Source organism: Bos indicus, chromosome 9 (genome assembly GCF_029378745.1).
Source record: "Bos indicus isolate NIAB-ARS_2022 breed Sahiwal x Tharparkar chromosome 9, NIAB-ARS_B.indTharparkar_mat_pri_1.0, whole genome shotgun sequence".
Classification (NCBI taxonomy): Eukaryota; Metazoa; Chordata; class Mammalia; order Artiodactyla; family Bovidae; genus Bos; species Bos indicus.
Window position 1 is genome coordinate 60,965,095 of NC_091768.1, and position 23,722 is coordinate 60,988,816.

The following is a 23,722-nucleotide window of genomic DNA, read 5'->3' on the forward strand; positions in this document are numbered from 1 at the left end:
AATATCAAAACATTACTTTAATAAAATATAATTTTATAATATACTTTATAAAATATAATAAAAAATAATGGTTTGCCTCAGTGGAAATAATTTAATGATTTATAATAATTGCATCAGAGAATCAGCTGTCTTTGGAGAACCAGAGACTCTAAGGTGCCCTCTTGAAAATTTTGGCTTTCATAGATAAGCAGAAGTCCAGCAAGATTCTGGAGATGGGTCTTTCCTTTGTTTGCTTCAAGAGAGAATTAATGCCTTTAAATACCTATTTTAAAAGAAAGCCTGAAAGGCTTTCAACATGCAAACCTCAGGAACCAGGCGCAATGCCATCAGATGCCTCAGAATACCCTAAGATGCAGGCTGCATGCAGGACTGCAATTATTCTGCCTAAATTGTACAGGTCTCTTTTAAATAGCTCTTATATTCCTTGTCACAAGGCATCTAACCGGTAACAGCAAAATAATTCACTAAAATAAGGGCACAAACTTCTGGCCTTTAAAATTCAAATTTTAAACAAAAATAACATTTAGATGTTATGCTTTAACTCAGCATATAAACCAGATAGGGAACAAAATCATTTGCTATTGGTGTTCCTAATAAAAGGTCTGATGATGGTCAACAATTTTATTATGACAAGTAATTTACTAATGAAGCTTTTCAATTTTTCTTTTTTCCCTTCCTTTCAGTGAATCCTGTAAATTAATGGCCTGAAACGACAGACTTATTCTTGAGTGTCTGTGTGTGTTGCTTCTTTACCTAGAAGACTGGGAGCCAGCTCTTCCCCTTTCTACTTTTCAGTTTCGAGCCATAATGTAACTGACTTTAGCTTTAGGTTGTTAAATAGGAATAAGATCTAGTGGCCTGCTGCATTCCAAAATAGTATCACCATCTACTTCATGTGGTACCTTGGGAAAATTTTTCTTATCTGTAAGTTAAGAACAATAATATTACTTAATGGGAATATTTTGAAGGTCATATTATTTTGGAAGAGTGCCTCTTATTCATGGAAAATAATAAATATTAGTTGGAAAATTTTGGCAAAAGACAAAGCTCCTCTTTCATGATGCTATAAAGTTAAAGAGTTTTTTAGAAAAGATTAGCAAAAATGTGTGCTAAGTTGCTTCAGTCATGTCCTACTCTCTGCAACCCTATGGACTGTAGCCCATCAGGCTCCTCTGTCCATGGGATTCTCCAGCCAAGAACACTGGAGTGGGCTGCCGTTTCCTCTTCCAGGGGATCTTCCCATCCCAGGGATCAAACCCATGTCTCTTGGGTCTCCTGCATTGGCAGGCGCGTTCTTTACCACTGGTGCCACCTGGAAAGCCCTAGAAAAAATAGAATAAGCATTTAATAATCATTATACTATAATTCCTTCACATCTTCAGGCAGTCCTGAAGGGATGAAGACCTGAGGGCATCATCTCTTGCATGATGCACTCGCGCTCAGCCTAATTGCACCCTTGTAGCGCATAGTTCATATTTTACCTCACTGTGGCATTTCCCAGAGCTCAGATTAAGTAGAAAAATGTGACTTCTGCTTCTTCCTGAAACTTCTCTCAAAAACACACCAAGTCTGTGCAGAGACTATTGTGTAACTTCCTCCCTTCTTTTCTTCTATTCATTTCATAAACATTTATTAAGTACGTATCAAGTATATGGCAACCTGCCATGGTTACATACAGCAGCAAAAACTATGAGTACCTTCAGAGACAAATCCACACATTCCTGAGAACGCTCTCCTGGGGAGACAGCACAGAGCCTGAGCTTCAGGCTAGAGTGATGAAGGCAGTAGCCTATTCACTGAGGAGATCCCACACAGAGTGTCTCAAAGGCTTTCAGTGTTTAGTGTCTTTCATTAAAAGAAAAAAAAATGTTTTGGTGGTGCTGTGCAGCATGTGGGATCTTATTCCCTGACCAGTGATCAAACCTGCACCCCTCTCTGCATTGGAAGTTCGGAAGCTCAACTTGACTGCCAGGGAAGTCCCAATATCCTTCTATTTTTATTTAAATTCTGAAAGAAACCATACACACTTTTACAATTTAAAAACTTCTAAGATATTTTTCAACCTATTTCTTTTTTTAATTAATTTTTTTATTGAAGAATAATTGCTTTTCAGAATTTTGCTGTTTTCTGTCAAACCTCAACATGAATCAGCCATAGGTATACACTATCACCTCCCTTTTGAACCTCCCTCCCATCTCCTTCCCCATCCCACCCCTCTAGGTTGATACAGAGCCCTTGTTTGAGTTTCCTGAGTCATACAGCAAATTCCCATTTGCTAGCTATTTTACATATGGTAATATGAGTTTCCATGTTACTCTTTCCTCAACCTGTTTCTTATTTGAAAGCTGACAGTATTGAAATAAGAAAAGCAATAAGGATTTTTCCTGTTCTGTTTGCTCAAACTTTGTCAATAGTACATTTCTGAAGCAACAGTGAATTTGTTTGTTTATTTATTTTTGGCTGTGCCGGGTCTTTGTTGCTGCATGCAGGCTTTCTCTAGTTTCAGGGAGCAGGGGCTACTCTGCCAATAGGCATGAGGGCTCAGTAGTTGTGGCAAACGGGTTTAGTTGCTCCGAGGCATGTGGGATCTTCCCGGACCAGGGATTGAACCTGCACCCCCCACATTGGCAGGCAGATTCTTAACCACTGGACCACCAGGGAAATTCCAGGACAGTGAATTTGAATCTCTTAAACCTTTATATATGGACATGAGTTTGCGTAAACCCCGGGAGTTGGTGATGGACAGGGAGGCCTGGCGTGCTGCGATTCATGGGGTTGCAAAGAGTCGGACACGACTGAGAGACTGAACTGAACTGAACTGAAACCTTTATATGACTCTTATCTACCTTTGGGTGGAGCATAACTGAGAATTTGACTTTTGATTTTTTTGATAGATTTTTTTGTTTTCTCAAGAAAGTTCTAATTCTCAAATGTTCTATTGAGAATAGTGCTCCAATCTACTGATGGTGTTCTGTAAACCCCCTTGCAGGATCTCTCCCTTGAGGGAAGGGAGAGGACCCTCAGGTATCTGGCTTTTTCTTGGTCTCAGGCAAAGAAGGGCTTTTGGCTTAGGAATTGTCCCCCCTGAACCCCTGGGTCCCCAGGGCACACACACTCAGCAACCAGCCCAAAGGATGTCCTACCTGTCTGGACTGACCTTGGGCTGGCTTCTGGACTTGTAGAGCCTTCTGCAGTTTGAATCAGGCCAGCTCAAGAGTTCCTCTGGCTGGTGATTTGTTCTGGGATAACTGGAAGTCTTAAACCCAGTCTGTAAGAGCCTTCCTCCCAGATACAGAGGAAGATGTGAATTAAACAGAGTGGATGAAAATAGACTAGGAAAATTGGCCCTAAATAATTTTCTCTGATAAGACCAAATAGAACCTGCTTGTGCTGGGTGTACTTCTTGCCCTCACCCCACCACTGGAACCTACTCTATGCCCTCCCTACCCTATCTCTGTGTCCCGGACTAGGTTCCAGGCTCTCCAGCCCTCTGATATCCAGTTGGCTTTGGCCAACGGAAAGCTCTTGGAGGAGACTGGAGTAATGGGACAGGAGAGAGGTCAGGGTACTCCTTCCCATTGCTGCTAAGTCGCTTCTGTCGTGTCCGACTCTGTGCAATCCCATAGATGGCAGCCCACCAGCCTCCTCTGTCCCTGGGATTCTCTAGGCAAGAATACTGGAGTGGGTTGCCATTTCCTTCTCCAATGCATTCAGGCATGCTGAGTCGCTTCAGTCGTGTCCGACTCTGTGCGACCCCATGGACAGCAGCCCACCAGGCTCCTCTGTCCAAGGGATTCTCTAGGCAAGAATACTGGAGTGGGCTGTCATTGCCTTCTCTGACTCCTTCCCATTGCTGTCCCCTTAACTTGATGTGGCTCCGGCAGGGGCTGCTTCCTCATCAGCTATAGCTCCTGTTTGGTGTCCCTTGTCCAGGACTCTTCTTTTACATCTACTAGTTTAGGGGTGATAATCTCTTCTCACTGTTACTAATCCCTGTGTGGATTCCTAAACTCTGTCCACATCCTAGTAAATTGTCCCTTTTAATTTAAAAAGCTTTTTAAATTAAAATATTTGCCTGTGCCATCTATTTTTCCCCTGGGAAGGACTTTGACTGAAACAGCCGTACATGTTACACTGCCTCCACCTGGAAAATCCCAGGACCTTTCCCAGTTAGAAGCAGCCACCTCCTAGAAGGTGTAACCACATCCACCTATAGTTACTACAAAATCCAGGACAGGAGCCTTGAATTGCTAGACTGGGATTTCTTCCAGGGCAGGAACACTGTGCTGAGCCTGTATGGAGGCCCCCACCCTCACCCCTGAGCCCGGGTCCCTAGCACAGAGTAGGTTCTCCATCCAATTCCCTACAGAGGCAGCACCCTGAGGCCCTCAGAGCCTCCAGCCTCAGCTCTCTTCCTCCTCTTCTCTCTCACACCACCTGCTGAACTGCTGGCACCTGTGGGATCTGGGTCACCCTGCTGGCCAGCTGGTTTCCTTCTCGTTGTGCTTGACAGAAGGAAGTTCATCCACGTGATTTTTTGCAGTATCCAGAAAGGTGGGGGGGGGGGGGGGTACAGTTTGTCCTGTGGTGAAAAGCTTGCGGAGGAATGCAGGTTTTAGTCTTACCCCCACACTGCTGCTATGCGAGAATTGTCTCCCCTCGCCACTTAACCCCTTCTCTCTCCCCCCTCAAAAAAAAACTTGAAACATTTTATTTTGGGATTTGGGATTACACCCTATGCAACAATGAAATAGGAGGAGGTGGCTATGAATAGCCTCTTAATGTATCATACACCTGAGACCTTCCCCCAAACGCTGCAGAGGAATTATTCAGGCTAGTCAGCCACGAGGCATGTTATTTTTTCAGAAATGTTTATAGCTGGCTAGGCCTGCTTAGTGACTACAGTAGGTACGTTTTCTCAGCGGGAAGCACTTTGAACCGCAAATGCGCACTAAAAGGCAATTGCTATGGAGACAGCGCCTCCTCTGCGGTGCATTTCTCCCGAGTTTTCTTCTTGGGGCGCTTCAGCATCCGCGGGGTGTTCTAGGCATGCGGCTCTGAGAGGTGTCTCGGGCGCAGCAGCATTGGGCGGGGGGAGCCCGCTTGGGACTGGAACCCTCGCCCAGGAGTGGAAACTGGAGAAGGCCGCCCAAGGTGGGGTGTGTGTGTGTCGAGGTGGGCGGGGAGAGGTCCTCCGGCTGTGCGGGCCGCCGGCTCCCCTGCCTGTGCGTGGACCACGTGCAGGAGGGGCGCTTGGGGGCCCCGGGCGCGCAGCCGCGGTGGGTGACTGCGCCGGGTCCCGGGGCCCCGAGTACCCGGCGTGTGTGTGTGTGTGTGTGTGTGTATGTGTGCGCGCGCGCTTCTGGGCGGGTGGAGGGCCCCGCGCCGCCTTGCTCCCCCTTGAGTGTATGCGCGCGGCCTCGGCCCAGCGCCCCAACGATCGGTGCCTGCACCCGGGAAAGCGCGCTCGCGCCCGTGCGGGGTATGTATGTGTGTGAGTGTGTGTGTGTGTGACTGTGTGTCAGGTGACTTGGGTCACGCAGTCTCTCTCTCCCTCCTCGGGGGAGGAACTGCCGCGCTCCGGCTGACTCCTCCGCCGGCGGGCGGGAGAGCGGGCGGGGCGAGGCGGGGCGGGGCAGGGGGCTCCGGGCGCGCTGGGAACCGCGGGACCCAGACCTGGACGCCGACCGCCGCGGGGGGAAGCGCGGTCCCCGCCCCCGCCCACGGACCTCGGGACAAAACCTCAATTTAGAAATAGGTTGCGAACCGCAGGCCAGGAGGTTTGGCCGAACCCCCACCACCAGGGACCCCCGTTGTCCCCGGGACGGCCGGCCGTGGGCGCGATGAGCCAGGTGCTGGGGAAGCCGCAGCCGGAGGAGGAGGAAGACGACGAAGAGGAGGATGAGCTGGTGGGGCTAGCGGACTACGGAGACGGGCCCGACTCCTCGGACGCCGAGCCGGACAGCGGGGCGGAGGAGGGAGGTGAGCGTCGGGTCCCCGGCTCGGCCCCCCGCCGGGAGGACCTCGGCCGGCACCCCCGCCGAGCCGGGCGCGCGGGCCGCGGACTTGGAGGGGATCCAGGAGAGCGGAGTTTCGGGGTTGGGGTCGGGAGGGGCGCCGGAGGAGCTGTCGCGAGCTGCAAAATGGGGGAGCCCGGGTGCAGGCAGCGGCGGGGGGACCGGGATCGGTGGAGAAGGCAAAGAGGAGGCGTTTGGACTGAACGCGCGCTCTCGGGCAGTTCCGAGCTCTCCGTAGGGTCTGGGGGTTGGGGAGGGGAGGGACCGACCGGCGCGCCTGGGACCTCTCCCTGAATGCTGCTATCGAAGCCTGGGTCAGATGTCGTGGCTAAAAAAGGCAGTCGGCGGCAGCGTGACTGGCAGGTCGTCCGCAGCTGCGGGTGTCAGTCTTGCCCCGTGTCGCCGCGGGAGGGGTCCAGGGGCCGGCGTTGCGGCACCGGTGGAGCGGCTGGGGGATGCGCCCAGGTGATAAGGGGGTCACCGAGTGGCCGCAGGTATCTGGAGATCCAGGCAAATACGGTTGTTAGGACACCTTATCTCTGCTAGGTGTCACCACCTGGGCATGGCAGCGCCTGCCCTGGAGTGAGCGCGGGGCGGGGGAATACAGGGCCACTTAGAAGCAAACTCTTGTTTCCTTTTCAAAAAGCGGGATTTAGCAATTGGCCAGCCTGTGGGGGCTTCCTGCACTTAATTCTTAAATCCTAAGGAAGTTGAGAGCCTTTTAGGATTCCAGAAAGATTCATCTTTTTTGTTTCCCTCCAAAGCGAGGAAAAAGTCCTTTATTGTAAGGTCATTTGGAAAGGTCAGTAGAATAAAGCTGGTAAACGCAACATCTAGGTGAAATTGTCAGCTTCCTAAAGAAAGAACTTAGAATGTTCACTTTAAAGAAATTGTAGGAGGGATTAAACAGTACTTTCTTGACTTGATTTTGAAGAACCTTTTTTGAAAATTCATTGAACTTTTTTAAATTCTCCATAAACAAAGCCTTTCTCTTGGGGGTGGGAGGGCAGTTTGCAGTATTTTACTTAACTGTAGGTGCTACTTTCAATGAATCAGAAAGGGGGAGAAAGTTAAGTCTTGAGCCTGATGATAAAGGAGCTTTCCAAGCCACTCTTTCAGGGTGCCAGTCCCTAGAGAGGTTTTGTGCTAATTCTTCAATTGCTTAAACTCGTGTGCACACTTGTGCACCTCTCTCTTCTGCATTCCCCATAATTGGTCGCACAGTCTAGCAGGTGGCCACATTTTTGTAGATAAAGGCTTTTCACCCTTTTGTTGGAGTCTCTAGGGCTACTTTTGGTAATTAAATTGTTCAGTCGCTTCATTATTATTCAAATTGCATTTGTCAGCTCCTCCCCTAGATTCTTAGGAGGCTCCTGAGAGATTCGGAATGGGAATGTATTTGCAAGGTTTTTGAAAGGGTAGACACACAATAGGGTGCAATTGTGATCCTCTGGAAAAAAAGGAAAAGAAAAGAGACTATATTGGGGAAGAAAAACCGTGTAGTTTGATATTGTCCTGGGGGCCAGAGACTGGGATCCAGGAAATGCTTGGGGCCTGTTTGTTTTTCTTGCAGTTCTTTAAAGAGGCACTTTGCATTTTTGATTTGGGGACTTGAAGTGAAATTAACACTTTAGCTGAGGGGAAGGAATTTCCTGAAGGAAGGGCTACCCCAGAGCCAGATGAAGGATGCGCCCCACTGCTCCTAACCCAAGGTAAACCCACCTGTAACTGATGCTTCTGTATCAGAATCTTCCCTTGTGAGTTCTTGGGATCAAACTGGAATCTTGCTATAAAAGCACAGAGTATATTTGTGTGGTGAGAGGAGCACACATTCTTGAATGAAGCCTGGCCTCTCTCCACCTGATTCTGCTGTGGCCATGGTTTGTTCTCTGAAGATTTCCTCCATTATCTTGGGCTCCTGTTCTTTCCAAGTGTTGCTGGCTTGATTTGAGAGTTTAGGCCTGAATGCAGAATCTCTATCAGAACATTTGCTTTTTCAGTCAGCAGTTCTAGCAAGGACTGTCCCTGACGACTGTCATGCCAGCTGATACGGTCCCTGGGAGTCAGGATGGGGGTGGAGGCTGGGAGTCCTGACTTCTGCTCCTGTGGTCTTCCTTTCTTGAGGCATCAAGGTGCCACCAGATGGTCATTCCGATTTCTAATGAGCCCTGGGCCCTGTGTTGCCTTATAACCCTGTGTTATTTGGTATTTGGGGTAGATTTTACATTTACAAACTCCAGTAGTGGAAAGTGGGGGTTGGAGAGGAGGACTTATTTTCTCTGAGAAAAGATGAATATGGTGCACTTTGAACCATGAACAAAGCATTTCTCTAATGAATTCCAAACCTTCCTAATGGGCTTGGTTCGGTGCCTGAGCTTCACAGTGACGTGGGGATTTTTCCGTGAGGTTCAGAACTCTGCCCTGGTGTGTGGGATGCAGGTCTGACCAGCTTTGCTATGCAAAAGAATGTGATTGAAGGTGGGTCGTGTGATTTTTATTTGCCCGTGGTCTTACAAGAAACCCTCCATCTTATTTTTAAACAGAGTTGCCTCATACATTTTACTACATTATGCTAAGTTTAAAAATGTTAGTGCGGCTAAGGTGAGCCTTAAACTAAACTGCTTTGGCTTACACTCCACATTTTATTCATGAATAGCAGGAGTGTTCTGAGGTACTTTAGTTCTGTTTAGGATTGATTTGGCCGCTTCTGAACCCTCCCCGCACGCCCCGCCCCCCAACTCCGGCCTTTCAGGGTCGTTAATTAGAGATAAGATGAGTCTCACCTTCAACCCCCATGCTCCAGGTAAAAAAAACTCTAGAGAGAGGAAGCAATAATTAAACCATTAAAAACAATTGCACCAAAAATAATGATTATTTTTTTTATTTATTTTTAGACACAAATGGACTTTTAAGTCTTAAGGAAATTACAGTGCTTTAAAAACTATAATAATAAAGAAAGCAATTAAGTGATCGTTTTTAATCCAAAAGTGAAGTTATTCTTTCTTGAAGTCTCTCCCAATTTTTAAGGAAAATTTGGCTAAGACGACTGCTCACCCACAGTGCAGCTAAGTGTGGTCTTGTTTCCATAGCAGCCCATGTACTCTCTCAGGGTCTGAGGAAGTGACCGTTTAGGTGGTTACAGGAGACACAAAAATCCAGGGTCAGCAGGTGATACTTCCCTGATGGGTATAAAAGTGGTGAATCTGGCAATTCTACTAATCATTAGTCAGCTTTTTTTTCCTTAAAATAATATTTAAAATTATTAGTGAGTTATCTCTTCTCATTGTTTCTTGAGAGTAAGTAGAATTGTTCTTCTGATCCTGAATCCATGGCTCAGAGATGCCACGGGACTTTTTTGCAGCCACAAGGCTAGAACTGAGCGAGATTTAGGAGAGGGTCAGGTTCATGGAAATGTAAGTCGCTTCTCTTGTCCGTATTGACTTGGGTTGACTACAATCCTGGCTATAGCTAATCTCTTCTGGTTCTGAAAATACAGAGATATATAAGTGTTGGAAGAGATGAAAGCCTCGAATAATTGAAAATGATGTGACCAAGGTCACACCTTAGGCCCAGAGCTTATTCAAATACACATAGTGTATTTTTATATCAGATAGTTGTGAACATGTCTCAGTGATTCCTGGTGTCATAGAATCTTGATCCTCTACTTTTACCAGAAATCTCTCCCATTTTAATATTAAAACAGATATGGGGTAGTCTAGGGGAAAAAGATGCAGTAACAGCGAGTTCTGGATAAGGGATGTGGCTCAGAGTTTGAAGGATTATCTTTTTCTGTCTGGGGTGCGGGTTCTCGGAGTTCACTCAGCTTTATTCAGCCTCACAGCTCCCATCCCATAATTTCACTTCCACAGTCACTTCTGCCCTGCTCATTTTTCTTTCTTCTTCTCTACCTCTTTTATTCATGTATTCCTTACCTTTTTTTTTTTTTTTAAAGGCAACTCTTGGGACTTGCTGACAGTCCAGAAGTTAAGACTCCATGCTTCCAGCGCTGGGGATGTGGGTTTGATCCCTGGTTGGGGAACTAAGATTCGACATGCCACAAGGTGCTACAAAAAAAATTTTTTTTTTTTTTTTTAAGAAATTTTAAAAAAGGCAACTTTTAAATTCTCAAAGAAGGCTTTAAAGCTCTCCTGTGACAGTGGCTTTCCCTGGTTCTGCTGTGACATGCAAGACAAATAGGGGTTTTTCACTTCTGGCCTAAAGCGCCCAGATTGCGGGTGGCCTTTCTCCTCTTGAGGACCTCTGGGGAAGACTCCAGCTGTTTCTCCGTGTGTGAAATAAACTTGATCACTCTCAGAGTGATAGTTTGGGGGAAAAAAGAAAAGCTCACAAGAATACTTTTCCTTTCTTGCAGAAGCATGGGTAGGTCAGAACACATTAGAGATATTTTGTTTGTTTTCTTATTTTTGGCTATGTCATATGGCTTTCGGGATCTTAGTTCCCCCTCCAGGGATTGAACCTGGGCCCCAGCAGTGAAAGCACAGAGTCCTAACCACTGAAGCGCCAGGGAATTCCCAGAAATGTTATTGAATACATATGTAAAGGAAATATTCGTATATGGAATCATGTTTTTTAGTTACCTGCCAGTGTGATGTGAGAGGATTTGAGAAAGATTTGATCTTCACATATAAATAAAAATCACCTTCAAAACCCTTTCTGCCTTTGAAAATATGTATTCTGATTGCATTTAGTTTTCCTTAAGAAGTAGTCAGTTAATCAGAGAGTAAATCTTCATCATTTTTTGAATATTTTCTTATTAATAATACCATTGGTATATTTAATTCCTACTTGGGTTGGAATTTCTTACTGGACTTCTGGGTCTTGAATTGTAAATAGTTCCATTGATCAGAAATGTAAAGGACTACAGATAATGATGAAAATAGAAACAATCCCGAGATGCAAAATATAAACAATCCCGAGGCCTCTTCATAAAACCATAAGTGTGTATCAGTAGAACCTTAAGCCCCTGTGGACCCCACAGAATACTAATAGCAAAGACATTCTAACTTCCTCAAGGGTGAATGAGCCTCTCACTTGGTCACATTCCACAAAAGACCCTCTCCTTACCTAGGCTTGGGCTGGGGGAGAAAGAAAGAAAGAACAATGGGGGTGTGTGTGTGTGTGTGTGTGTACGTGTGTACACTGTAACAGAAACTGATAGAGGAGATAAAGGCTCATGGGCTCTGATACATGTATGGGCATTTACACAGCTAGTAAGTGGGCAAGCTTGAACCCCAGTCTGGCACTAACTGGAGAAGGCAATGGCACCCCACTCCAGTACTCTTGCCTGGAAAATCCCATGGACAGAGGAGCCTGGTGGGCTGCAGTCCATGAGGTCGCTAAGAGTAGGACACGATTGAACGACTTCACTTTGAGTTTTCACTTTCATGCATTGGAGAAGGCAACCCACTCCAGTGTTCTTGCCTGGAGAATCCCAGGGACGGGGGAGCCTGGTGGGCTGCCGTCTATGGGGTCGCACAGAGTCGGACATGACTGAAGCAACTTAGCAGCAGCAGCAGCAGCAGCTGGCACTAACAGGCTTCCCTGATGGCTCAGGGGTAAAGAATCTGCCTGCAATGCAGGAGACCCAGGTTCAATCTCTGGATTGGGAAGATACCCTGGAGAAAGGAATGACAACCTATTCCAGTATTCTTTCCGGAGAATCCCTTGCACAGAAGAGCCTGGTCGGCTGTAGTCCATGGGGTCACAAGGAGTCAGACACGACTGAGCGACTGACTCCACTCCACTCTGGCACTAACACAGTACTTTTTCAACCATTCCATTTGCTACCACATTATCCTAATCCTTTTGTTAAATCTTTGTTTTATTTTCCAGTTTTGGGTCTGTTCAAAGGTGTCACCTCTTGGAGAACTTTGCTTAATAATAATAGCTCGCAGTTGTCAGAGACATCAGAATTTAGGAAATGCGTTTCATACAATGCTTTGTCCTCCCCAGGAAGTCAGGGTCAACCCTGTCAGAACCTCAGTTCCCATTTTCCTGATTTCTGGTCCCTTCTTTGTTGTGAACATCCCCAGCCCACAGGATCAGTCAGATGTGGCCTCCCACGCAGCCCAGCCCCCAAGTCCCTGATCTATCTTTCTCCCTTCTGTAGTTTTTGACAGGGCTCTGCCACTTCAGGGTTAAGTCATTAACTTGAAGGTATTAAAGGCTAACAATGGCCCAGTTAGATAACTCCTCCTCATAATGCTACCCCTTGGGTGACTTGAGTTTCCCTGGGATCCCCAGTGGTCTAGTTACAAAGCTCCATCTGCTGTTTGTGAAATTGCGTATCAGGACCCAGCGGAAGATAGGTATGTTCAGTGCCCCTGACCACAGTGGATAAGCTTTACTTGGTCATAAAATTCACCCTCTTGATACCTAAGTACTGGCTGTGCCAAAGTCAGATGTGGAGTTTCTTCTTAAAGTTTCAGTTATTCTGCTCACTTTCTTTTCTTTTCAAAAAAATATCTTTGGCTGCACTGCACAGCATGCAAGATCTTAGTTCTGCAACAAGACCCCAGTGGACGCGTGGAGTCTTAAGCGCTGGACCACCAGAGAAGTCCCATCAATCCCTTTTATCATCCCAACCAGTGAATGTCTATTGAGTGTTTATTCTGGTAAACACTGAGGGCTTAGTTTTCACATCTGACAAAGGATGAGTGTTATCAATTTGAGGATTAGAGATGACACTGTGTGCTTTGTAGGTGGTCCGTAAATGGTAACCCTTAGTGATAAGAGTTTGGAACAGGTTGGTTTGAGCCATTTCACTGTGAACAAGGCTCAAACCTCTCCAATGTGCCCTCATCCTCAGCTAACAAGATCAGGGGGAAAATGGGCCAACAAAGCATAGACCATCTCAGCAACCTGCATTACCACTTCAAACCTTCCTGCATCTTCATAGTTGTATTGCCTTCTGAGGCCCCAGTCTTTTCCTCATCTGAGCCATAGGCCAAGAGACACCCTGGACTCAACGACTTCAGATCCCTGTTCAGCCTCTTTGCCTTTACAAGTTGGTAAGTGGGCCCTTGTTCACTTGATCTTCCAGATTGGGAACCAGGGATTTCTTTCTCCCTTGTCCCCTGTGTTCAGAGGATCACTGAGTATTATTGAGTGAATTTAAGCTTCTCGTGGATCCATTCTTTCTGCCCATTTCCAAATTCATCTCATTTGTGTTTCTAGAACAACCTCCTTATTGTCAGGGAGGAAAAACTCTTAGGTTCTGAATTGGAGTCCTGCAAATTAAAAGATATGACAAAAGATATAAACAAGAGAAAAATAGGTTTAGTTAAATACTGATGCATGCGAGTTCACAAAAAATTCAACTCAAGGAGGCAGTTAGAATTTGGGACTTATATACCATCTTAAGAGAGGAGGAGGAGGGGGTAGAGGGACACTTCTGAGAGAAAAATGACTTCAAAGGGGATGGGGGAAGGGGGTTTGGTGACATTGTTTGGGTATAGCCAACTTCTTTTTGTCTCAGTCTCCGAAAAAAGATGAGAGTTGCTCCTGGGGAGGAGATTTTTGACAATTGAGTTCTTTGGAGGAGGATCTGCTTTACACAAAAAAGGGATTTCAAGAACTCTGGTGCCTTTAGCTCAAAATAATCTTTTTTTCAAGCCATAGTGGCTTATTCTAGAATTCTTCACAGTCCCCACACTGACCCCCTTAAGTGGAGTGAGTCTCTGGAACACGCTTTCTGATCATGTTGGTTTGTGTGTTTGCCGCTCAGTTGTGTCTGATTCTGCGACTGCGTGGACTGTAGTCTTCCAGGCTCCTCTGTCCATGGGATTCTCCAGACGAGGATGCTGGAGTGGGTTGCCATTTCCTTCTCCAGGGGCTCTTCCCGACCCAAGGAACGAACCCGGGTCTCCTGTGTTACAGGCAGACTTATTACTGACTGAGTCACCAGGGAAGCCCCTGATCCTGTTGGTCTCTACTTAAAAATCCTTAGTGATTTTCCTCATCGCTTTCTGAGTAAAATCCAAAGTTCCCTGCATTTCATTCAAAACTTAGCCTGTTAATCTATCAACTAACTTATTTAATGGTATTTATTGGGCTCACACCACGTGCTACCAAGTTTTTTGCCTGTGTATATGTAAGACAAACGATAAACAAATCAAGACAAACATAAAGGAAAAAGATAATTTTGTATAGTGAAGTACTATGAAGAAGACACGGGGATATTAGCAAGTGATGGGGCCCATTGAGGCAAGAGAAGGTGAAATTGCCCCTGGGCTGGGTGGGAGGAAGAGCCAGGGGAGGCCTGGGGAAAGCCAATCGAGTGGAGGCCAAAGGTGAAGCAGAAGGCCAGTGTGCCTCCAGGACGAGGAGCTGGTAGGGAGGATGAACCAGGAATGGGATGAGAGGGCAGCCCACCTAGGTAGGGCCTTTTAGGGAAAGAAGGTATTTGGATTTTATTCTAAGTTCTATGGGAGGCCTCTGGAGAGTGGGCAGGCTTGTCTTTAAACTCTGTTCCTTAACCTCCAGGAAGGCCAGATTTCTTCCTGGCATGACCTTTCCCTCATTCATCTCTTTTATAACTCGCCTACAAGACTCAGAGGTGATTTCTCCAGGGAGCCTTCTCTCTGAACCCGTAACACCTAGATAGCAGTGCATTGTAAAGCTGTCAGTTTTTCTTGTCTATTTTCCTCTCTAATCACTAAGAAATGAAGTTTTTCTTTGTGTCTGCAGCCCTGGCTCAGCCCTGTCAGACTTGGCAGACATTCAGGGAACCTTTATGAAAGGGGAACAAACTGCCCTCTTGTAAATTTCACCTCACTCTGGCAACTTCCTGCAAACCCCCACCTACACTTTTAAAGAGCCCTTTCTGGGGTCCCAGCTCTAGTCCCAGATTTTTTTCTGTAGTTCCTTTCTGATTTTCCTTAAAATACATAAAGAAATTCTTAATGACCCTCTCATTGCTCTTTTCAAAGCAGCTCTCCTTCATTCTCTTTAACGGGTCACTTTCCTCAGGTGATTCTTATCAAACTTGAGCAAGTGGGTGAAGCTCAGGGAAATGTGATGGGTGGAGGGCAGCCCTCTGCAGGAGACCCACGGGTGTTTCCTTTTCTGATGGGAGCTCCTGACTACCAGTCCCAGAGTAGAACAAGAGCCTCTGAGAAACCCCATAGGATTTCAGAAGCAGGGATATTTGAGAGAGTGGGGGAGGATTAGAAGGAAAATTTTTGCCAGCAGGCTTTTCTTTTTTTGGCCGAGCCATGAAGCATGCAGGATCTTAGTTCCCTGAGCAGGGATCAAACTTGTTCCCCCTACAGTGAAAATGTGGAGTCTTAACTACTCCACCAGAGTAGTCTCGTCAGCAGGCTTTTCTGATGTAAGAAACCTCCCCTGATCAACAGCAGTGGCATACAAAACTTTTTGATCATGGGTTCACAATAAAAAAATGCATTTATATTGTGAAATAGCACCCACCTACGTATAAGTAAATTTAAGAGTTTCCCTAGCAGCATTTACTCTTGTCATGCATAACACACTCTGGTATTTTCTAGTCTTGTGTCTTCATTGCAGTTTTAGTTGAAAGCCAGCTGATTGACGGCTAAGGCCCTGGATGAGGGCGCTAGTACATACCAGTCCTGTGACCTTGGGCCGGTTCATTGCCCCAAGTTCCTCAGGGGTAGAACAGACTTGTTCTTCCTCATTGGGTGGGTAAAGTTTGTAGACATGTCTGGCAAGGTCCCTGGCACACAGTGTATTACTGTACATGCCAATTAAATATGGGCTTCCAGGGTGGCTCAGTGAGAAAGAATCCACCTGCCAATGCCAGAGACTTGGGTTCGATCCCTGGGCGGGGAAGATCCTCTGCAGCGTGTGTGTGCTCAATCGTGTCCAGCTCTTTGTGACCCCAGGGACTGTAGCCCACCTGGCTCCTTTGACCATGGCATTTTCCAGGCAAGAATACTTGGAGTGGGTTGCCATTTCCTCCTCCAGGGGATCTTCCTGACCCAGGGATTGAACCCGTCTCATGTGTCTCCTGCATTGGCAGGGTGGATTCTTTACCACTAGCGCCACCTCGGAAGCCTACCCTGGAGTAGGAAATGGCAACCCACTCCAGTATTCTTGCCTGGGAAATCCCACGGACAGAGGAGCCTGGTGGGCTATAGTCCTCAGGGTCACAAAGAGCTGGACACGACTTAGCAACTAAACAACAATAGTTAAATATGATAAAATACATCTGAATGGGGGTCAGTGGAGGGGTCTCTACAGAGTTGATGGTGTTCTTGCTGATCTGACTCACCATTTCCCAGCTGTTTATAGTTGGCAGCCCATGCTTGAATTTGGCCGGGAAAAGGAAATACTTCCAGCTGTGTGTGTATATTATAACCATATGTATATTTCACTTCCCAGCCACTCTATGTATGTTGTAAACACTCATACACATTCCCTCCCCTTTCCACAATGGTCTCTATCCCCTCCACTTTCTCCCAGGTGGAAGAGAGCCAACCTGCAGGGCAGCGCTGTCAGTGATCATTCCACATAGAGTCTTGCAGACCCTGCTGAAGAGAAGTTAAAATCTGCACCCACATCCAGCAGTATAAACTGAGAAGAGATGAAGACATTTATAAGCACTGAAATATTTTTGTGGTTGTATGTAATTTAATGTGATGCACCTGTTTTATATTTTGAGAAACTTATTCTTCTGTTTTAAAAAATTGATACGCAACTGTGCTTTTCTAACAAGAACCATACTAGTCTGTTTTTTGTCTACCTCTCTCTCACCAATCTCCCATGTCTGCCTTGTCTGGAATTTTAGTTTCCAATTTTTTATTCCAAAATTTAAAATCAATACTTAATCTTAAATTAATAGGTTTCAATAAAATTTGTCTTCCATTGCTTATTGCATTTCACCATATTTGAGTGTATTTTCTTTCAGGAGTGTATCCTTGAGTAATTCTTTCAAAGAGATTAAGTAGGCAGTAAGCTTTCAGAGTCCTTCAATGTCTGAAAATGTCTTTTTTTTTTTTTTTTGGCTGTACCAGGAGCCTTGCAGGATCTTAATTCCCAAATCAGGGATTGAACCCTCGGCCTCCCAGCAGTGGAAATTTACCGTCTTTACTACTGGACTGCCAGGGAATTCCTGGAAAACATCTTGCTACACTTGTTGCTCTCCTACATTTGAGACATACTATGACTGGGTATATAAATCTGGGGTGAAAGATATTTTCCTTCCATCCTTGACATAGGATACTCTCCTGTTCTCTTCTTTCATTCATGTTGTTAAGAAGTCTGATGTCTTTATGATTCCTTTGTAGGTAATAGTTTTCCTCTTTTCGTAGTTTTAAGTTTTATTATTCCTGATGTTTTGAAGTTTTACTATACTTATTCTTGGTGTGGGGATGTTTTTGTTTAAATTTCTCCTTTTTACTTTGTGGGCATGTTCATTTTAATTGGAAAAGGATTATCTATTTAGTTCAGTATTGCTTTCCCCCATATTCTGTAATTTTTCTTGTTGGAACTTGTTTGAAGAATAATGGGACTTTGGAATTTTATTCTTGGTGTTGCTTTTACCTTTACTTCATACTTTGCATTGTTCTGTCCCTTTGTCCTGTATTCTGAGAGGCTGACTTTCCAGTCACTAATGCCGTGTTCATCTGCTTATTCTGCTTTTCAATTCATATATCCTCCCCTCCTGCCAATTATGTTTCTATTTCTGAGATTCATTAAGACCCTTTTCCATAACTGCTCTTTTTCTGAACTGTCCTTGTTTCATGAATGCCACATTTCTATCTTTGTCTATATTCTGCATTTTTCTTAAAATGTTGGTTTATTTTCTTGATCTTTCACTGGGTTTCATACTTGGTTTTTTATTTTTGTCAGTCATGAGCTGTTTTTTGTTTTTTAAAGTTGGAATATACTTCACATACCATAACATTTGCCTTTTCAAGTATATAGATCAATGGTTTTAGTATATTCACAAAGGGCTGCAAACATCACTGCTATTTAATCCCAGAATGTTTTCATCACCCCAAAGAAAACACATAACCATTAATGGTCACTTCCCGTTTCCCCCGTCCTCCAGCCCCTGGCAACCACGAAGTACCTTCTGTCTTTATGAATTTGTCTGTCGTGGACTTTTCATATAAACAGAATCAAACAATTTGTGATCTTTTGTATCTTCTTTCATTTAGCATAATGTTTTCAACATTCATCATGTTGTGGCACAAATCAATACTCCATTCCTTTTTAATGGCTGAATAATATTCCATTATATGGGTATACCACATTTTGTTAATTCATATTTCAGCTGATGGCCATTGGATTGTTTCTACTTTTTGGCTGTTATGACTAGTGCTTCTGTGAACACTCCTGTACAGATTTTTGCTTGGACATATGTAAGTTCTTTACTTCTAGGAGTAGAATTGCTGGGTCATATGGTGACTCAATGTTAAAGCTTTTGAGGACCTACCAAACTATTTTTTCAAAGCACACCATTTATGTTATCACCAGCAGTGTATGAGAGTTCCCATTTCTTGACATTCTCACCAACACTTGTTATTGTCAATGCTTTTTAACCCATCCTAGTGGGGTGTGATGTGGCATCTCATTTTTTCCATATGCATTGCCTTTATGACTAATGATATTGAGCATCTTTTCATTAGCCATATGTGTGTCTTTGGAGAAATGTCTATTTAAATCCTTTGCTGCTGCTAAGTCGCTTCAGTCGTGTCCAACTCTGTGAGACCCCATAGACGGCAGCCCACCAGGCTCCCCCGTCCCTGGGATTCTCCAGGCAAGAACACTGGAGTGGGTTGCCATTTCCTTCTCTAATGCATGAAAGTGAAGAGTGAAAGTGAAGTCGCTCAGTCGTGTCCGACTCTTAGCAACTCCATGGACTGCAGCCTACCAGGCTCCTTCATCCATGGGATTTTCCAGGCAAGAGTACTGGAGTGGGGTGCAATTGCCTTTACACATTTTTAAATTGGATTATCTTTTTATTGTTGAATTGTAAGAGTTCTTTATGTATTCTGGATACTAGACCCTTATCACATATATGATTTGCAAATGTTTTCTCCCACTCTGTGGATTGTCTTCATTTTTTTGATGTGTCCTCTGAAGCAACAAGGTTTTAAATTTTGATGAAGTCCAAAATTGTTTCTTTGAGGCATAATTCAAATAAACAAGCATCTCTTTAGCGAACACTGATGATCTGGACAAAGAAGGACTTCACTCTGGAATGCTAAGGTGGATTCTTTCCCTGTATAGTCTGTTCCAGGAAACCTCTAGTCTTCACACTCTAGAGTTCCTGCTTCTGATGGGGAATTGCCCAGGTTTTCTGGCCTTCTGAGATGGTGTGAGAGATGGTGAGGCAGCATTTTTCAGGGCTCTTCACTTACTAAACGCTGGCCCGGTGATGAGGGGGTGATGGAGTTTGCGCTTTCTGTATTTGAAAAGGTAGCATTGTCTGTGGATCATAAATCATGTGTAAGGCGGAAGTGAAACTCCTCTCACTAACCACTGTGACAGCCTCTCACCTTCCTTCTTCTTTTGTGGTTTTCCCAGTTCTGGACTTTAGCGACCCCTTCAGCACGGAGGTAAAGCCGAGGATCCTGCTCATGGGCCTAAGAAGGAGCGGCAAGTCATCCATCCAGAAAGTCGTCTTTCATAAAATGTCTCCCAACGAAACTCTGTTCTTGGAGAGCACGAACAAGATCTGCCGGGAGGACGTTTCCAACAGCTCCTTTGTTAATTTTCAGATTTGGGACTTCCCAGGACAGATTGACTTTTTCGACCCTACCTTTGACTATGAGATGATCTTCCGAGGAACAGGAGCACTGATATTTGTCATAGACTCCCAGGTAAGGCACCATCTCGGTGTCTGGTGGGACTGCAATGCCCCTCCTCCCCTAAATTGACACAAGTTCCTTTGTGATTGTTTGGGTTTGGGTTTTAGGATCAGGAATAGGCATTTCTGCCAGACTAGCATTTCTCAATTGTGGCTGTCTGGCTTTGGAAAGGGGGAAAAAAGTCTCCCTTCACACAACCCTGAGCAACAAGCAGTGTTTGGGAACTGTGTGCTCTCAGCAAGCCTGAAGAGGACCTCCCAGAGGGAGGGGACCACTGTGATAGCCAATGAAAGCAGCTGCGTGTCCCCTCTCTGGTACTCTTGGCAGGTATCTCTAAAAGATCACAGGTTCTCTGCAACAAAAATACATGATTATCTACATTTCAAAGTGTTTACTATTTCCTGTGAAGATAAGTTCTCTGAGTGTGAACATTTTTCTTCTGAATCAAACTATTGCAGTTCATACTAGTACACCATTAAGGCAGCATGATAGTGTGTATTTTAGAGGTAACTAAATACAAAATGTGAAATTTGACATACATGTATTTTTTTTTTACTCCATCTGTGTATCTGTGCTTGACTAAGGGTTTAGCATCAATTCTGTTTTTGGTTTCTGTTTGTACTGAAAATCTTGTTCACATAAGGTGGATAGGGGATGATTTTTGCTCTAGCATTCACTCAGTTATTTAAATTCCTTCCAAGTTGTATCCCCTAGGTTACCTGATTTTCTATCACACAAAAAAATATTTTTTGTGGTTTATCAGTAGACAGTCCTGATTGTATTTTCATTTTAACTTGGCTGAAAGCAAAGAATTGGGAGCCACTTGGCTGGAGAAGAACCTTATCACCGAGGCTTGAAAGTCACTCATGTTATTGGTATTCAGACCAGCCTTCTGAATGGTCTCTTTGGTACCCTGGACCTTTTTCTTGTGAAGTGGGGGACGGGGCTGATGGTATAAGGGCAGGAGGAGAGGGAGACAGCAGGACTGAAAATGCATCTCAGGCAGGTCAGTCTTAGGAAGGAGCACAGGTAGCAGACTGGGACATCGACATTGATGTTTTTCAAACTATTACACGTGCGGTTGCTCTTAGAAAGTGTCCCCAACGGTGGGCCAGCCAGAAGGCCCTCCTGAGGGCTCTCTTTTGCAGCTATAGGGGATTAAAAGGTAACAAGTCCTACAGGAATGCCCTAAGCCAACTCTAAGCTCAGGTCTCATGTTTGCCTGAAATTGTAGACCTGCAAATGGACAGGTGGGGCTGAGCCTCTTGTGAGCCCAGTCGTGTTGGGGAAGAAAGGCTATGATGACCATCGGTAATAATGGTTCTGAGGCCATGCTTGCAGAACTATTCACAGACAAGACTACTCATGCCTGAGAGCATCGTAAACTCACTCATGGATCGAGGTGCCTGTTTAATATAATAATGAAATTTGCAACTCAGCCTTTTAGTTCCAAGTGACTGCACGGTGAACTTGTGGAGCTGCGGGCGCATGGCCAGACGGTTTGAAGTTCTTTTTCTCCTTTGTGTGTGGGGTAGTGGGCTAGGGAGCTGTCCATTCCAGTATCTGATCCATGGACAGCCATGCCTTTCTTCCTGTGGGCCCATCCAGAGATACACGCCTCTAGCACCTGCTTTGGGTCCAGGTGCTGCTGGGAGCCACACTTTGCTGGCTGTCCTGCTCTTCCTGACCTGTTTCCTGGCCCATCTGTGGTTTTGGCAGTATCCCTTTCCTGTCTCAGGTTGGCCAGCACCATAAGTCAGGAAGCTTAAAGCCCAAGAGGAGCACCCAGGCGGTGAACAAGCCACTCATTGGGAGGGGAGGCTCCAGGGCTGTCAGGCTCCTCTGTCTCTTCTAAACTCCCTTTTCTCCCTGGGTCTTGCAGCTGCTGCGCTGGGTGGCAGCACTGGTGGCCCTGCCTGAGGGTAAGTAGATTCCAGCCCTGACTCGTCACTTCAGGACTGTGGCTCAGGAAGCGCTTAACATCAATATCAGATTCTGTATACATACAGTTTACATTTATGGAATTTGAATTGCCAGTGCAACTCTGTCTCAGGTGTCGATAATACAACTTTAATGTGATAAAATAGGTACACTTGCCAGTTTTTTCATTGTTTAGGGTGTTTTTATTGCCTCAGTAATCTCCCTTTTTTTGGTTTGTTTGATTGAAGTATAGTTGATTTACAATATTAGTTTCTGGTGATATATATTAAAGAGTATATATGTATATATTCTTTTTCAGATTCTTTTCCTTATAGGTTGTTATAAAATCTTGAGTATAGTTCCTTGTGCTATACAGTAGGTTCTCGTTGGTTATCTATTTTATATACAGTAGTGTGTATATGTTGGGCTTCCCAGATGGCGCCTGCCAGCGCTGGAGATGCAAGAGGCATCAGTTCGATCCCTGAGTTGGGAAGATTAGAGTAGAAAATGGCAACCCATTCCAGTATTCTTGCCTGGGAAATCCCATGGACAGAGGAGCCTGGTGGGCCCCAGTCCATGGAGTCACAAAGAATCGGACAGGACTGAGCACACACGCTAGACACACTAGTGTGTATATGTTAATCCCAAATTCCAAATTTATGCCTCTCCCTCCCACACTTGGCAGTTTTTATTTTCTATTTTTAATTTTTTTTTTGCCTATTTTTTAAATTGCAGCTGTAATTTGGTTTTAATTTAACCTGAGCATAAAAAGTGGACTTTCAATAGGGGTTGGTAAATGTGTTCTTTGTTTTGTTCCTTGGCTTGTTGGGTTTTGTTTGGGCCACTGGGTTTCGTTCCGGCCACAGGACAACGAAATGCATAAGAGTAAGAAATACATCTTTTTAAGTTACACTTTTTAAAAGGTAGGGAAAAGCATTGTTAAAAGTTGTCATTTACTAAAATTAAGGAGTATTTAACTTCTTTAACGAAGCAGTTTCCAAGTCTGCCTAATAGACTTTTCTGTTGGAAGCAGACTGTAAAAAATCACATTTATGGGAATCTCTACTTGATGTGATTGCAAACACTAAACAGAACCGAACTTGAGGCCAGTGTCAGCAACTCTTGAAGGTCACCGCAGTAGTCTAAGCAGTACTCTGTTTGTCTGACACCTCCTAGTTTTATTTTTCGCTTGTGAATTCCTCACAATCACAGGATTGCCAGATAAATATATCACCAAGGAGAAAAATGTGTCCCTCACATAATGTTGTAAAATAAAAGAGAATGAAGGCATCAAGAGTGATTTCCCATGAACTACCCAAGTGACACTGCCCGCCCCGGGCAGCCCACAGAATGTAGCACGTCTCCAGGGCCACCCTCGCCCCCCAACCCCAGGAGCCATTTCTTTTTTTTTTTTTTTAATAATTTTATTATTTGGCTGTGTTGTGTCTTCACTGCTGCTTGGGCTTTTCTCTAGTTGCAGGGATTGGGGTGGGGGTACTCTCTAGCTGCGGTGTGGTGGCTCCTCATTTCAGTGGCTTCTTTCGTTGTGGAACGCGGGCTCTAGAGCGCAGCCTCAGTAGTTGTGGTGCACTGGCTTAGTTGCTGTGTGGCCTGCGGGATCTTCCCAGACCAGGGATTGAACCTCTGTCTCCCACACTGGCAGGTGGATTCTTTACCATTGAGCCACCGGGAAGCACCCCGACCCTGCCCCGGGAGCAATTTCACAGGTGCTTGGGATCCAAACTAGAGTGTTGGCTTAACTCGTGTTGGTGATTGTGATTGTGACCTGCCTGTAATTCCTAGATCTAATTTTAGAATAGAAGCCAGGCAATGTGTTTTTCCTTTTTTAAATTTTGTTGTAGAAGATAATAAGCACAATAGGAGAAAAAATCACTCACTGTCTCTCTGCTCTAGTAATCAAATATTTCCTTCTTTGCCATGTCATTTTTTAGCTCTTGTAGATCT

General features: G+C 45.0%; 1 protein-coding gene across 3 annotated transcripts in view; it reads left to right on the plus strand.

Annotated features, from left to right (window-relative positions):
• Window positions 1-4,952: 4,952 nt before the first annotated feature.
• The window catches only part of RRAGD (Ras related GTP binding D), a 38,622-nt gene continuing 19,852 nt past the window's right edge, over window positions 4,953-23,722 (plus strand). The window contains exons 1-3 of one of the 3 annotated variants that reach the window (XM_070796081.1): window positions 5,137-5,154; window positions 5,753-5,982; window positions 19,554-19,849. In XM_070796081.1, the coding sequence (XP_070652182.1) occupies window positions 5,844-5,982; window positions 19,554-19,849 (435 nt within the window). In that variant the 5' untranslated portion in view covers window positions 5,137-5,154; window positions 5,753-5,843. Of the gene's footprint in view, window positions 5,155-5,625; window positions 5,983-19,553; window positions 19,850-23,722 lie in introns of those variants that run through there. The other 2 variants (XM_070796080.1, XM_019967366.2) reach the window with 2 other exon arrangements.